General features: G+C 32.0%; 1 protein-coding gene across 1 annotated transcript; it reads right to left on the bottom strand.

Moving 5' to 3' along the window:
* Positions 1 to 10473: 10473 nt before the first annotated feature.
* On the bottom strand, positions 10474 to 14687 carry LOC130803140 (cytochrome P450 76AD1-like). The gene is made up of 2 exons (XM_057667324.1): positions 13271 to 14687; positions 10474 to 11264 (listed from the first exon to the last, which is right to left on the bottom strand). The coding sequence occupies exons 1-2, from the start codon at positions 14147 to 14149 to the stop codon at positions 10656 to 10658; spliced, it is 1488 nt and encodes a 495-aa protein (XP_057523307.1). The 5' UTR covers positions 14150 to 14687; the 3' UTR covers positions 10474 to 10655.
* Between the last annotated feature and the right edge of the window lie 2690 nt (positions 14688 to 17377).

Genomic DNA, 17377 nt, shown 5'->3' with positions numbered 1-17377 from the left:
TCATATTTCGGTGAGATGATATGAAGCTCATATATTCATACTTTTTAGTGGTTGTATTATTTAACTCATATAAGAGATGAGTCTTATAAATAGACCGTCTTATACAAAAACTAATGCATAGCTAATTATCATACAATAATAACTCTTGTAAGAGATTGTCTTTTAGAGAGATAACCCTCTCACAAGCGGCCCAATAAATTAGAAAAAAAAGTCATTTACTGCACGCGTTTATAATATGTGAAGTAGGTGATTATGATATGTGAAATAGGTATATGTAAAGTAGGGGTTTATGGTATGTGTAGTAAGTGTTTAACAATTTGTAAAATAAGTGTTTATGGTACTTCAAGTAGGTGTTTTATCGTTTTTCGTAAACACTTACTTTACATATCATAGATGAGTACTTTACATACTATAACACTTACTTTACTTACCATATTTATAGTAGGTGTATATTATATACTATAAAGTAGGTGATTTTGGTATTTAAAGTAGGTGTTTATGATAAGTCAAGTAAATGCTTGTCTTTTTCCTTGTTTTTTAATTTTCTTTTTTTTAATATTTTAGATTAGCCCAAAAATTGTTCTTTTTCAAACACCATCGTCTCTTTTAACAATTTGTGACTAAGATATTTATTTATAAACTACTATCTAATCAAAAAACCTCAAACCAAAAAGTGTATATTACTATAACTTATATAATTAGTATATATTTAGTCTATGTAAATTCAAAAAGAGACCACGTCATAATCAGAAGCTTGGCTCTAAATTCATCAAAGGTTGCGTGAAAATACATATGTTATCTAATAATTAGAGGAGACACAATTTACTTAAAACTTGGCCAAGTGCCACTTTGTTACACAAAAAAAAGTACACCCAACTTGTAAACGAGCTAGCAAGTTAGAGCAAATCTTGAATTGGCAAATAATATTCACTAAATTATTTAAAAAGTCGTGGAATTTACTTTTACTTAAATGTGCTTAAATATTTAAAATAGAATTTCACTGGACTTATTAACATCAATATAACATAAATACAAATACAATGATCATCATTAACTACGCTCTTAGAGAGATGTTTGATATTTGATTAATAGTTTGGTAAGGGAAACATATAAGGCTTATCGTTATTTAGTGTTTGTTTTAGCTTTCGGGAAACTGTTTACGTTAGTTATGGTAACAAAGATACATTACCGACATGAAGTATGATACTTCCCTTGTGCGGTCAACTGATTTTCGTCATATTCCTTTGTTTATATTTCTTCCATCTAATGGAGATTTTTATAGTTAATATTTAATCTTTCTGTCACTCTACTCATAGCAAACAATTTATTATCTTAAAGCTTATCATTATCCCTTTCTTATAATCTTCAAAGCTTTCCTTAGCATTCCATTATCACCTTTATACCAAACAACTCCTAAGTTGATATAACTGATCTCTAAGAATAAGAAGATACGATACCTTTATTTAATTGAAGAAAATATCATTTTATTTAGGTAACGATGTGTGCTCAAATCATGACTTTCTTTTTATCCATCCCCTTCCTTCTGCCTATTTAGGATTTCAAAAATTCTGGAATTTTTTTAAATTAAGAACCTGTTTGGTATGAAAACTTTTTTGTGTTAAAAATGGAATCACTTATCCGTTATCCTTTCCAACTGTTTGTTATATAGGTAAAATAACAGTTAACGTTTCTTGAGAGTAACTGAAAGCGTTACTTTATTACCTCTTCCTCCTAAGCGGTAACAAGTTTTTTCCCTTCCCTATTTATCAATGTTATGAATGGAGTATACTTATGATCATGAATGGAGTATACTAATGTGTGACTTGAGTGCACTTAATGGGATGAATTCATGAGTGTGAATCTTGATTATTTGGTAACTAAATGGGTGCAATTATGTGTGGAGTATTGATGAAGAATTATGGGTGTTAATATGGGTTAATGAAGAATATGTAAGGGTTGATTTATGAGATGCTCGAACAATGTTGCTGACAGAGGTTCTGAAGGGTCGCTCGACCCACTCGCTCGACCGAGCGAGCCAATTTTGGTGGGTCGAGCGGTCAGACAGAATAACCCCAATTTTGCTGCTTCTCGCTCGACCGAGCCGCTCGACCCGAGCGAGCTCTCTGTTCCGGTCGAGCGAAGTCTCTGATGTGCATGGGATGCTTGTTTTTCGACCTTTCAACTCCTTAGACTTAATTCTTAGTATTCATTACTCAATATTAACTACGTAATTATGTGAGCCATTCAACTTCAAGTACCTAGTACTATAAATAGGGCTCTCATACCCACACTTCAAGTATGCAAACACATCAAACACAAACCCCTTAGCCAAACACATAGCCTATTGTTATTATCTCTTTCCAAATTGTAATTCTTCATAGTTTGAAGTGTTGTTTGTATTCATTTGATATAATATAAACATAAACTACACACCACGGAGGACGTAGCCATCATTGGGTGAACCTCCTTAAATCTTTGTGTCCTTGTTTGTTACTTTGTCAATCTTATTTTGTTCATTGTTGTTTGTTCTTATCATCGCAAAGGATTAGGCGATCGTTTTCAATTGGTATCAGAGCCAAGGTGTTTTTGCGGTGTTTTAAGAAATCATTGCTTGAAAATCATGACTACAATGAAGCTCGATATTGAGAAGTTTGACAGGAATGTAAACTTTGGCTTGTGGCAAGTCAAAATGAGAGCCATTTTGGTTCAAAATGGTGTACACAAGGCAATTGGTGGTATAGAGATGATGCCGGAAGGAATGTCCGCATCAAGATGGGAAGAGATAGACACAAAGGCGTTATCCGCAATCCAATTATGCTTATCCAATGAAGTTCTTAGAGAGGTTGTTAAAGAAACTACAACCAAGAGTATGTGGGAGAAATTGGAATCACTCTACATGGCCAAGAGTGTTACCAATAGGCTACTTTTGAAGAGTAGACTCTACGACTTACGCTTGGAGGAAGATAAACCTTTGAAACCTCATTTGGATGAGTTTTGCTCCATTGTCATGGATTTGCAAAACATTGATGTTAAGCTTGATGATGAAGACTTGGCTATTTATCTTTTATGTTCTTTACCCCCCTCTTATAAAAACTTTAGAGAAACTCTACTTTATGGTAGAGATAATTTGAGTTGTGATGATGTGAAGAATGCCTTGACTCAAAGGGATCTTATTGATACTCAATTATCACAAAAGTCACCAAGCAATGCTAGTGACGGTTTGTTTGTAAGAGGAAGGTCACAAGAGAAAGGTTCCACTAGTGGGAGTGGAAATAAGGGTAAAGGAAGGTCAAAGTCCGTGAGGCCAAACAAAAATAAGACTTGCAACTATTGCAAGCTTAAGGGCCACATCAAGAAGGATTGTTGGAAGCTTAAGAGAAAGCTTGATGAAGAGGCAAGGGAAGGAACTAGCAATGCAAATGCTAGTTACGTGAATGATAGTGATGATGGCGATGTGCTTGTTGCCACTCATGAGTACAAAGGTAATGATGATTGGATTCTTGATTCGGGTTGCACATTTCACATGACTCCCAACAAAACTTTCTTCCATACTTATGAAAGTGTTGATGGGAGAAATGTTACCATGGGGAACAACACCACTTGTAAGGTTGTTGGAATTGGGAGCATTAGGGTGAAGATGTTCGATGGAATCGTGAGGACCTTAACCGATGTAAGGTATGTCCCGGGTTTGAAAAAGAATCTTTTATCTTTGGGTACTCTTGATAAGATCGGATGTAGAATCACATGTGAAGGTGGAGTTATGAAGGTAGCCAAGGGTTCACTAGTGGTGATGAAGGGGAAGTTGAATGGGAGTTTATATGCTCTTCAAGGTTCAACTATACTTGGCTCGGCAAATTTATCCACAAGCACAATGTCCGATCGTGACACCAAACTATGGCATTTGAGACTTGGTCACATGAGCGAAAGAGGTATGTTTGAACTCTCTAAACAAGGTTTATTTGATGGTAAAAATTTTGGGAACCTTGGTTTTTGTGAAAATTGTGTTTATGGGAAACACAAGAGAGTTAGTTTTAAACCCGCCATCCACAACACTAAGGGGATTTTAGATTATGTCCATTCCGATTTGTGGGGGCCTTCACGAACCCCTCCCTTAGTGGTTGTAGCTACATGTTGACCTTTATTGATGATTTCTCTAGAAAAGTTTGGTGTTATTTTATAAAGCATAAAAATGAAGTTTTTGATGTCTTCTTGGAATGGAAGAAGATGATTGAAAAGAAAGCCGGTAGGAGCATCAAGACCTTGAGAACTGACAATGGTCTTGAATTTGTTGATAGTAGATTTCTCAAATATTGTTCTAATGAGGGTATCGTTAGACATAGAACTTGTGCAGGTCGTCCTCAACAAAATGGTGTTGCGGAGAGGATGAATAAAACGTTGTTAGAAAGGGCAAGATGCATGCTTAATCAAGCAAACTTGGGGAAGCAATTTTGGGCCGAAGCGGTGGCTACGGCATGTTATTTGATCAACCGTTCTCCTAATACCGCCTTGAAGTTCAAGTCGCCACAAGAGGTGTGGTACAACACTCCGGTAAATTATTCTAGTCTTAGGGTCTTTGGTTGTCCAGCTTATTTTCATGTAAATGATGGTAAGTTAGAACCTAGAGCTAGAAAAGGTATTTTTGTGGGATATGGAGTGGGTGTAAAGGGGTATAGGGTATGGTGTAATGAATCAAAGAAAATTATTGTTTCTAGAGATGTTGTTTTTGATGAAGATAGCATGCTTGTATCTAATATTGATGTACCTTTTAATAATAATGATAATGAAGCACAAGTGGAGGTTGAATCTTCCAATGTTGATGATGAGAAAGACAATGATGTTCAACAAAGGTCTCCTCCTTTGTCCACAACTAGGCAAAGAAGGAAGATCGTGGCTCCAAGGAGGTATATTGAAGAGTGTGATTATGTGGTTTATGCTCTCAACATTGCTAGCGAAGTCGAAGGGTTAAATGAACCAAGTACGTACAAGGAGGCTATGGCCTCAAATGACTCAAGCAAGTGGTTGATTGCTATGAAACAAGAGATGGAGTCTCTTGCGAAGAATGGAACTTGGGATATCGTTGTTGCACCAAAGAAAAAGAAGATTGTGGGGTGCAAGTGGATATTCAAGAGGAAGGAGGGTCCTTCAAGTGATATTCCTCCCATCTACAAAGCAAGGGTTGTTGCTAAGGGATATTCTCAAATTGAGGGTATTGATTTTCACGAAGTTTTCTCTCCGGTCGTGAAGCACTCTTCTATTAGAGCATTGCTTGCTTTGGTGGCGATGGAGGATTTGGAGTTACATCAATTGGATGTAAAGACGGCTTTTCTTCACGGTGAGCTTGAAGAAGAAATATTCATGAAGCAACCGGAAGGTTTTGAGGTAGCCGGTAAGGAGAATCATGTGTGTAGATTGAAGAGGTCATTGTATGGGTTGAAGCAATCTCCAAGGCAATGGTACAAAAGGTTTGATTCCTTTATGATTTCACATGATTTTATTAGAAGTTCTTATGATAGCTGTGTGTATCTTAAGAAGTTTGAAGATGGTTCTTTACTATATTTGCTCTTATATGTTGATGATATGCTAGTAGCATGTAGCTCTTTGATTAAGGTGGAGAACTTGAAAGAGTTGCTTTCAAGTGAGTTTGATATGAAAGATCTTGGTGAAGCCAAGAAGATTCTTGGGATGGAGATTTTGAGAGATCGGACTAAGGGTGTCTTATACCTTAGTCAAAGAAAGTACATAGAGAAAGTTGTTCAACGTTTCTCCATGGATGATGCTAAAGGTGTGTCTACTCCTCTTGCTTCTCATTTTAAATTGTCCAAGAATTTGTGTCCACAAACTAAAGAGGAAGAAGAGCAAATGGTAAGAATTCCATATACTAGTGCCGTTGGTAGCGTTATGTATGCTATGGTGTGTTCTAGGCCCGACATTGCTCATGCGGTGAGTTTGGTGAGTAGATATATGTCTAATCCGGGTAAGGGACATTGGGAGGCACTAAAATGGCTTTTGAGGTATTTAAAAGGTACTTCAAATGTTTGTCTCATGTATGGGAAAAATTCAAGTGAGCTAACCGGGTTTTTGTGACTCGGATTATGGTGGTGATCTAGATAATAGAAAGTCCACAAGTGGGTTCGTGTTTACTTTGGGTGGTTCGGCGATTAGTTGGCAATCATCTTTGCAAGATGTGGTTGCTCTTTCTACAACCGAAGCGGAGTACATAGCCGTGGCCGAGTCATTCAAAGAGGCAAAATGGCTTAAAGGTCTTGTTGGTGAAATGTGCAATAAAGTGTGTGAGGTAAGTGTACATTGTGATAGTCAAAGTGCAATTCATTTGGCTAGAAATCAAAATACATTTCATAGAAGGTCCAAGCACATTGATATTAAATATAATTTCATCCGGGATAAAGTTGCGCACAAAAGGGTGTTATTGAAGAAGATTGACACTACGGAAAATCCGGCCGACATGATGACAAAGTCATTACCTACTACCAAGTTTGAATTATGTGTTGACTTGGTAGGTTTAGCTCCTTGCTTGAGGTAATGCCCTCTTGGGCATTTTTGAGGTGTGTATGTTTTTATTATGAAGTGAATTGTTGTTGTGACTTGGGTGAACTCAAGTCAAGGTGGAGATTGTTATGAATGGAGTATACTTATGATCATGAATGGAGTATACTAATGTGTGACTTGAGTGCACTTAATGGGATGAATTCATGAGTGTGACTCTTGATTATTTGATAACTAAATGGGTGCAATTATGTGTGGAGTATTGATGAAGAATTATGGGTGTTAATATGGGTTAATGAAGAATATGTAAGGGTTGATTTATGAGATGCTCGAACAATGTTGCTGACAGAGGTTCTGAAGGGTCGCTCGACCCACTCGCTCGACCGAGCGAGCCAATTTTGGTGGGTCGAGCGGTCAGACAGAATAACCCCAATTTTGCTGCTTCTCGCTCGACCGAGCCGCTCGACCCGAGCGAGCTCTCTGTTCCGGTCGAGCGAAGTCTCTGATGTGCATGGGATGCTTGTTTTTCGACCTTTCAACTCCTTAGACTTAATTCTTAGTATTCATTACTCAATATTAACTATGTAATTATGTGAGCCATTCAACTTCAAGTACCTAGTACTATAAATAGGGCTCTCATACCCACACTTCAAGTATGCAAACACATCAAACACAAACCCCTTAGCCAAACACATAGCCTATTGTTATTATCTCTTTCCAAATTGTAATTCTTCATAGTTTGAAGTGTTGTTTGTATTCATTTGATATAATATAAACATAAACTACACACCACGGAGGACGTAGCCATCATTGGGTGAACCTCCTTAAATCTTTGTGTCCTTGTTTGTTACTTTGTCAATCTTATTTTGTTCATTGTTGTTTGTTCTTATCATCGCAAAGGATTAGGCGATCGTTTTCAATCAATTTTTTATGGGTTGGGGTTTCTTACTGCAAATTCTCTCATTTTCATTCTCTGTAATCATTTTTTCTTCTCTCTGCTATAATTAATTGGGTACAAAACTCATCTAATTAAACAAATTTTTTTATCATAAACTTAAGATTTAATGTTGAGTTTTTTACAGTAAAATTACTTATTTTTTAGGAAATTGTTAATATGAGAGATAAGAAAATGCAAGGAAATGATCAAATCAAAAAACATCTGGTAAACTATCTTTCTTGTATTTTACTGGAAGTGTAAAGTTAATTTTTTTTATTCTTGATTTAACTATTTTTGTAATTTTTTGAGTATTTTTTTTATTTTTATAATTTTTTTGAACTTTTTGGTAATTTACAGAAGATTTTTTATAAAGCTTTTATTAATTTTGGAGTGACCTTTGAAGTTTTCATAAATTTTGGATTAATTTTTTTAGAATTATTATTGAATGTATTTTATGAATTTATTGGGTTGGAAATAGGTCAGAAATAGAAGAATGACACTTGAAAAGAGAGGAGCAAGGTGGAGAGTACAAAATAAGTGAATCCATTCATTGTTATACCAAACACTTAATCAAAAGTAACGGTAACTATTACCATTTCTCCCTTTTATCTGATTCCATTCCAATTCGTTTACGGTGTTGATATCAAACATGCTCTTAATGTTTGCTTAAGTTAATTTTTGTATAAAAATGGACAAAATACCCTTTGCAGATTATTATAAAAAAATTAACTTATGTGACAAACCAAACAATAAGTAAGGGAAACGTAAACAAGTGTTTCCCTTACATTGTTATACCAAACAACATATAACCATAACCCTTACCTTTACCCTTACCCCTCTTTATTAATTCCCTTTCCCTTACATTTTCTCTTTCCATACCAAACACCCCCTAAATGTTAGCAAATACTTCCTCCATTCCATATTAGTTGTAATATTGGCAAAAATAACACTATTCATCTATCACTCTTAATTTGTGATTAGTTTTTAATCTATAGGTTAAAATATAGTCAAGTGAGATTTTATTTGCTTCGTTTCGTTGTCAAGATTATTAATATTAAATTTTTATAATTTTTTATTATATATAATTAGAGACATTAAGAATTAAATTAGTGCATTAGACTGCGTAAAAAACCAAATATTATTATAAGTAAATTAGAACAGAGGAAGTATCATTTACGCAAACTTGTGGCATTTTTCAATCGCTCATTACTGCTGCATCTATCAGGTTTTAGGTGTTGGCCTAAAACCAAGCCCATTATTAGGATAATAAATCAAAAAGCCCAATACCTGGTAGCATTAAGTAGAAAGATCGAAAAAAAAGCTTATTATCAAAAGGAATTTTTAAATTAAGTTTCAGAAAATTTAAATTTTCAAAATAAACATCTTCGTGTCCGAACTTAAGGTCATGTATAATGGCTGTTATTAACAGTGAACAGAGAAACTTGTCAAAAAAGTTAAAATTGTTTGCTCGTTGTTAGTAACAGCGAACAAAAAGAAGACAATGTCATAACGTTAAAATGGAAAAAATTTGAACATGTTTAACAGCGAAATATGTTATACTATTTTTGTCTCTTATAATGCCATGACATTGTCTTCCTTTGTTTCACTGCTATTAACATCGTACAAAATAATTTTTTTTCTCTTGTTCCGCTGTTAGTAACAACGGACAAATCTAACCTTAGATTCGAACACGAAATTGCTTATTTTGGAAATTAAAAATTTCCAATATTTATTTTAGGAATTTCTTTTTTTTTAATAACAAAGCTTATTTATTCAATCTTTCCATTAAGTAATGCTTAGCTTGGATCGTCTAATTGGGCTTGCAAATTTGAAAATTTAGATAACATAAATTTTTATAATTGGAATTCTCATTTAAGATGATTTCATTGTGAGATAGTTTTAAATTATGTTAAATTAAATTAATTAAGATATTTACTTCAGTAATTGGACTTCTTGGATGGACTAGCTTTATCGTGAGAAGATCCTATAATTTTAGAGGCGACAAAAGATTATGGTTGAGCCCAAAAGGCAAATTAGAAGGCCTTTCCATATAAATATGAGTACAAAAACTAATTTTGAGAAATAGGGCGCATTTCATAATTAGACTGTCTTGAACAAGGATTTATATAGAATTATACAGTAAGCTCATAGTGGGCTTGAAGTACTTACGGGCTTTAATGTAAAAGCGAAACTTCAAAATTTAACCCACGGGCTAGTTTGGGTCAAGCTTTTTGATGTAAGAAGTTAACATAAAAAGAGAGGGAGTATTTTCACTTTATCATGACATAAACTCATAAAATTAGTCTATTTTTGATTAGTCATTTTAAAATTATAAGTAAATAATTATGTAGACAAAATGTAGATGGGCCAGTCTCATAGAAAGTCTTACCATATGACAACTTCATTTAAAAATTTGTATTTTAGGTATAACCATCAAGCTACGAGATGGGTAAATCACAAATTGTGATACAAGATAGTTTCACTGTTATGTATGCGTCATATATATATTACAAGGCCTAACTAATAAATATTATGAGGATATAATCGAGTATTCTATAGTTGTCAATTTCTGTCAAATAAGATCTTTTACATATAAAAAAAAGTATTATCAATACATCTTTTGCCTTTTAAATGATTATTACACGGCAAAACAATAGTTTTCTTTTGGATATTCAACTGTATTTTCATTACGTTCAAACTTTTTTTTTTCTGCATTTGACACTTTTGTCTTTTGCAGTAGAGAAAATTGTAAAAAAAATAAATCAACCTAATTTACTCAATCCGCAAAAATTAAACTTAACTATTGTTTATTCCTAATTCTTGACTTACAAAGAAGCTTTGAAGATTCTTATAAATAAAAGGTCGATTCATTTTTAGCAAATATATCTAATTGGTATGTTTATTTAAAATAAATAGTAAATAGATTTATTGGAGTAAATGAGTTTATTTTCAGCTAATCAAACATAAATTTTTTTTAATATTAACAATTTACCTTTACAATTTAATATTGTAAGAAAGCAACACAAAAGTAATTTACTAACAATTGACAATTTTTCATTCAACAATGGATGAATAAAAAACGATACATGAATCTTAATTAAATTAATAAAACAAACCTGAACGAATGTTGAAGTAAAAAAATAACATAAACAAATTACAAAATAAGGTGAGTGAATTAACAAGAAAAAAACATATGAATCCAATAAATTGAAATTCAATGCCTACGGGATGGAATGATTTCAAGAGGCTTGGTCTTTTGTAAAGCAATCCCAAATTTTTCATCCATGTCTAAATCTTGTGGATTCATACCTTCTTCAAGTTTCCAATCAAAAAATTGAAGTAAAGTAGCCAACATCAAAGTCAACATTCTAATAGCCAAATTCATTCCGGGACATATTCTTTTTCCGGCTCCAAAAGGTAAAAGTCCGAAATCTCGTCCTTTTACATCAACATCAGAACCTAAAAATCTCTCGGGTAAAAAAGCATTAGGTTTTTCCCATGCTTGAGGATCTCTTCCAATAGCCCACAAATTAACGAGTATTTGTGCATCTTTAGGCACAACATATCCATATAGTTCAACGTCCATATCAGCTTTACGGGGTAAGAGAAATACAGTTGGTGGATGTAATCGTAATGTTTCTTTAATAAGGGCTTGTAAGTAAGGCAACTTAATAATGTCCGATTCTTGAATTTGTCTATCTTTACCTAATACTTCTTGAATTTCTTGTTGAGCTTTTTCCATCATATTTGGATTTCTAATTAATTCTGTCATAACCCATTCAAAAGTGCTTGAAGTAGTATCTGTTCCAGCATCAAAAATATCCTATCATACAAAGAGTATGATTATTAGTTTCATGCAACTACTATAACTTAGTACAATATAATGTTTGCTAATATTGTTATATATATTGCTTAGAAAATTTTAAAATCTATATTCTCCGTACATTGTGTCATGGTGTACAATATAGCCTTTATATGAGATGTTTTTGAGGGAATTGTAACTTGTTGGATTAATGGTTACAAAAGTTGTTTAATATCCTATCATATAAAGAGTATGATAATGTAGTAGTTGTACTGTGATTTTCTTTCAGGTCAGTGTCTCCTATCGCGTCGTACCAAATCAATAATTTAGTCAAAGGAAAACTATGTTTCCCGCTAGATAAGAAACCTAAGTTTTTATACGTTAATCTGTTTGTTTAGTGGTATTAAATGTTAACGGTAGAAATGATATATGTTGTAAAATTTTATCAAAAGTTTCAGATCATTTCCATGATAATGAAATTTTAATCACAAAAAATTGTTTTGTTTACAGATTTTCATTACCACCTAATACCATCTCTTCTAATGATAGTGTATTGGAATGAATTTTATGAAGAAAATGAGATGACTGAAGTTGGACAAGTATGACCATTAACGTAGCTAAGAGAATTTTCAACCAAAATTACACTAATTTTTCATTTCATTATTACCGTTTTTTACCACCTACAAAACGGACAGTAAATGTCTTAATCCACTTTTTAGCGCATGTAAAATTTTTTGGTGCGAATATCAGGTTTATAAAATTCAACTCAGATTCACATGACAGTCCTGTTTTATACACAAATTTTTATGATAGACGGTTCTTTGAGAGACCATTTTTAATCGGGTCGACCCATTACATATTTTTAAAATATTATAAGTAAGCATTAAGAATGATGTAAGTAGACATTGACGATATTGAAAGTTGGCATTAAGAATACGGTAAGTAATCATTAAGAATAATGTAAGTAGTCATTAAGAATACGATAAGTAAACATTAATCTTTAATGGGTTGGACTTAAAATGCGTTTTTTAAAGAAAAAATCTCTCAAAATACTAACTGTGTTATATAAGTTGTACGTTATTTTGGGATGTCAGGAAAACAAGTCATTAAATTAGTACTCTCTCCGTTCTACTGAAAATGTCTCATTTACTTTTTGACACTATTTACTTATTATTCTTAATTTATATTTTATTATTAATCAATAAATTAAAACATAGTCAAGTGAGATCTTGTTTGATTCATCTCAATACAAAGATTATTAATATTTAATTTTTATATATTTCGTTATGTATAGTAAGAGATATTAAGCATTGAATAAGTACATTAAATAGTATGAAAAAGTAAATGAGACATTTACGGAGGAATGAAAGTAGTATTATATATGATCATTGACGAGATTTTTTATTCAATAAAATTAGTTTAATTTTATAAAAATAAGTTAGAGTACTGTCAACTTAAATCTATGTTGAACTTAACAAGGCCTTGAAGTAAGTACTCATCTATTCCACTTAACTTGCTAAAATTTTATTTGTTGAATATATAAACAAAAATAAGAAAATAAATACATATGAAGCAATAAATAAAATAAAACTATAATGAAATTAAAATAAAATCATTAAAATAATTAAAAATTAAAATTATAATAAATTTAATAAGACCGACTATTATTTCTCTAAAATTAAAGAATGAATTAAAGTGAGGGGAGGGAAATAAATTTTTATATCAACATTACAGAAAAAAAAAAAATTAGCTAAGTAAAATAAGATCGGTATTTGAGCAGTTTCATTATATTGATATGATGTTAGAAAATCCGATAGGTCAAATAACTATCTATTTCGCGCACCAGTAGCTCCGCCCGGCCATTAGGTGAAGGGACTAATGTTAGAAAGTTCGACAAATCCAAGCCCCACATGATCACATCTTATCATTGAAATAGTGAAAATGTTATTTTCAACATTTAAATCTAATGTGTCCAAAATAAATAAAAAATAATAAAATAATTATAAAATAATAATAATTTAACATACCACGAGTAGATGATTAATTTCACCCATACTCAGCTCCTTTTGTTTGTACAATTGCAGCAGAACATCAAGCACATCATTAGTTGCATTTGCGTTTTTATTATTCTCAAGCCTTTCAGATATTATAGTTTGAAAAACAGCAATTAATTTATCAAAATTAGCTGCTAATCTTCTTCTAATCCCTAATGGATCAATACATCCTAATATTGGAAAATAATCTGCATAATTAGGTTTACCAATATCTTCCATTATATTCCAAATTAATTGTTTAAATTCTTGAGATTCATGAGATTTATGGCAAGCTAATTCCTTTGAAAAAAATAGTTTTGATAAAAGATTTAACGATGTTGTAAATGCAGCTTTACCGATATCAATTGATTGTCCTTTTTGAGCACATTCTTGTACGTATTGATAAAGTTGTTGCACCTTGGCTTGTCTAAGAGATTGACATGCATCAAGTCTTAGAGGTGAAAGTAAATGAACGGCTGTGATTTTACGGAAATTTCTCCATTTGGGTGATACGGGTAACCATGACATGGTTAGTTTGTGGTGATCACCAGCAGTGACGGAGTTGGGAACATTACGGTTTGAGAGAGGCTGGTCTTTTTTTAAGAACATTTCTTTGGCAACTTCTGCTGATGATACGACAATTGTTGTAACACTTCCTAAACGTAAGGAAATTAAAGGGCCGTGGATTTTGGCTAGGTTTGCGAATGAACGATGAGGTTTTTTCCCAACTTCGAGAATGTTGCCAATAATTGGTAATGGTTTTGGACCCGGAGGAAGAATAAGTTTTGTGTTTTGGTGAGTAAAAAACATTTTTATGAAATTAATTGAAATGAGCCATATTGTAAGTATCATTGCTAGGGTTGCATTATCCATGAAGAAGTGATTAAACAAACACTTAAAATCTTTTTTTTTTCAAAAATAAATAGTACTACAATTTAAATAAGAAGGAAAAAGTAAAGCATTTAAATAATATATAAGGTAGAAGTTATGAGGCGATATATATAGAAAAAAGAACTGTTGCTGTGTGCTTATTTAGGCTCATCTACTCTTTTTATATAGGAGTAGTGCATGGACAATGTATGACTATGTGTTGATTGTAGAGTGTTAAATGAAGTTAAAAAATTTGGAGCACACTGCAGTGTGTAGATACCGGATATTTTTGATAAGTTGATTATAGAAAATCTATAGTGGGGTCCATCAAAGCTACAAGTCAAGTAAGAGGAAAAAGAGCAAAATGATGAAATGTTACGTCACCATTTTAATCCTGTGATTATGTTAGAACTGTAAAATGTAATTATTTTAAGACAGTAAAAATATATTATGTCAGTTTAAGAGATGGTCTCACAACTATTTTTAAAATATATTCTCTCTTAGCTATATTTAAAACTGTCAAATTATGATCCATTTCAAAATTGTGTTTTAGTGGGTCATAACTAATAAATATTAGAGAAAATTATAATAAACTACCTATTCTATATCCCTCTTTGCAAAAAACTACCTTATCTAAAATTTTTTGCAAAAAACTACCTTATATAATACATTTCTTTGCAAAAGACTACCTATTTTCAGTTCTACATCAAAATTTTCAATTCCACCTTATATTTTTGATTGGAATCCACAATATTATTTAATTTTTTTTATTTTGATTAAACATATATATTTATTGTAGCGCTATAATGTCTTTTTATATTTGAATGATTGTTGGGAATGATGAATAAATTTTTCAAGCTACAAGCATGTGAGAGGTGTTCAAAAGAGATCTTATAATCTGAAATTTACCTAAGCTTGTAATCGGACCTGATTTAACCCGATTTCAAATATGATTCACGATTATATAAAAACAATATAAATATAAAATCCGATTTCAAACTGACTCGAAACATCTAATTCGAAATCAATTTAATGACTCGAATAAACAATTTAACCATGTCACAACTCACAATTACAAATATGAAAAGCAGGTCGATCAAACTCGAAGTTCTTAGACATGACCTGTCAAGCATGCCATTTTCAAGTGATTAAAATTGAAAAATAGAAGGATAATATTCAGTTGCAACCCCAAATATAGCTCGGCTCAAGATGACCTGTTAGTCATGACGCATTGTATCACGTAGCAACACCATTGATTTTGGCCACGTTATTTGCTATTATACATTTTGTCTAATTTTTTCTTTGATAGCCTAAAACAAGCTATTTCCACATTATAATCATTAATCATCAATAGTGTCAATCATTCTTTGTACATAAGTATATAAGTATAGTTCATCCTATTGAATTTGTTCTTTTTTTTATTTTTGCAATGACATACACTTAAAGATGATCATGGGTCTAAGACTCTATTAGACGCCCATCTCTATTTTTAGGCTCTGGGTCTAAGGTCTTCAAACGCAAACCCGCCCCAGACTCTCTGTTGGGTACCATTTAAAATCCAGACCCAAATCTGATCTAGACCCAACTTACACAACCCAAAATCAATTATAAATTCGTTCTTAACCTATTTGAATATTTATTTGGACATAATTTAGGCTTATATACAACCTATTAATTCATTTTAGTGCCAATGAAACCTCTAAAAAAAAAAAGTCTAGTTTGAATAATTAACTTAAGATTATTTGGAACTCTAAATCTAAAAAGGTCTAAATTTGGTCTAAAATTTTATATCCAACGAGTTCGAATCCGAATATGGATCCACTAAAATTCATAGGTCTAGTTAGACTCGACGCAGACTTGATCTATGACGATCACTATCCACACTCTATCTTAACTCACGCTTTCAACTTACATTTTTATTTCATCTTTCTCCCATTTTTAGTAAAATATACATTTATTACTAATACTCACTCTTCTTAGAATTCCCATTTATGTTAAAAATTTGGGCATTGATTCTTCCGAGGAAGATTTACTATTCTTCCACAAAAATAAACATTTAACTGCTAATAAATAAAGTAGATGAGATACTAATTCATCCTCTTAAACTAATAGCAAAGATAAATAAATTGTATTTTTAAATGGATACTTGGTAATAAATAATAAAAAGAGAAAGTAAAATGTGTAGATGAAATTAAAAAAAGATAAAATGTATGAATGAAATTAAAAGAATTTGATATGTCATTGTCAAAATTCAAAAAATAAAAATGATGAAAAATTAGCACGATTGATGAGTTTTGTTTCTATCGTGGAAGTAGTGAAATGTGATTTATATAAGGAAATAGAAATGCCTAGATGAAATGAAGAAATAATTTAAATATATGAATAAGAATTGAAGCGAATGTAGATTATAGTCAAAATTAAAAATGTAGCAAAATGTAAAAGTCTAATTAAAAAGGAAAATGTATGAAAATCGGTGGGATGGAGTAGATTAGTATATGTCTTCATTTGGGTCATCAGTCAGATTTTGTATCAAACGTTCTGAGTCAGTTCAAAATCGACTCTTAGCTTGTATTTATTTGGATTTTACATAATTTTAAACTCATTTTAAAGTCAAAATAAATTTATATTTAGTTACAAGGTTGATTAAATATTAAATCGTTTTTAACATTTTTAGGTGGGAGGGAGAATATAGCATATAGAAAAAGAAGGTGATCATTGCTTGATTTTAAATGAGGTCATTTGGAAAGCTAGTGTTGGGAGTGGACGAGTGGTCTGTACGTTGTTTTTACACATAGGGAAAAAACCTTACAAAATAGCTAGAGTCCATCTATTCTCATCTGGACGTGCTTCACAACAACCAAAAATAGAAATTTCTAAACAGTAATAATTATTTTTAAATAATTACAAAAAGATAAAATATTTCTATAGTATTAAAATAAAAAAAAATTAAGTAAAAGATAAAATAAAAATCACAAAAGACCTCTTATAAAATAAAGACGCATAAGCGTGATTTACTACTTTCTTAAATAACCGTTATTTATCTATATATCCTCCAACCAAAATCAAGTTAGATTTTAAAAAAATAAAAAAAATGAAAGAATAAATTGAAATATGGTGGGTGTTATCATACCAGCACTAATGCATCAAGTTCCATCAGAACTTTCCGATTAAGCTTGTTTGGTCGAGAAAAACAGTAGATTGGATGACCTCCTAGAAGTCCTGGTGTTATTA

Source organism: Amaranthus tricolor, chromosome 16 (assembly GCF_026212465.1).
Source record: "Amaranthus tricolor cultivar Red isolate AtriRed21 chromosome 16, ASM2621246v1, whole genome shotgun sequence".
Taxonomy (NCBI): domain Eukaryota; kingdom Viridiplantae; phylum Streptophyta; class Magnoliopsida; order Caryophyllales; family Amaranthaceae; genus Amaranthus; species Amaranthus tricolor.
This window is presented reverse-complemented; position numbering and strand designations above follow the sequence as displayed.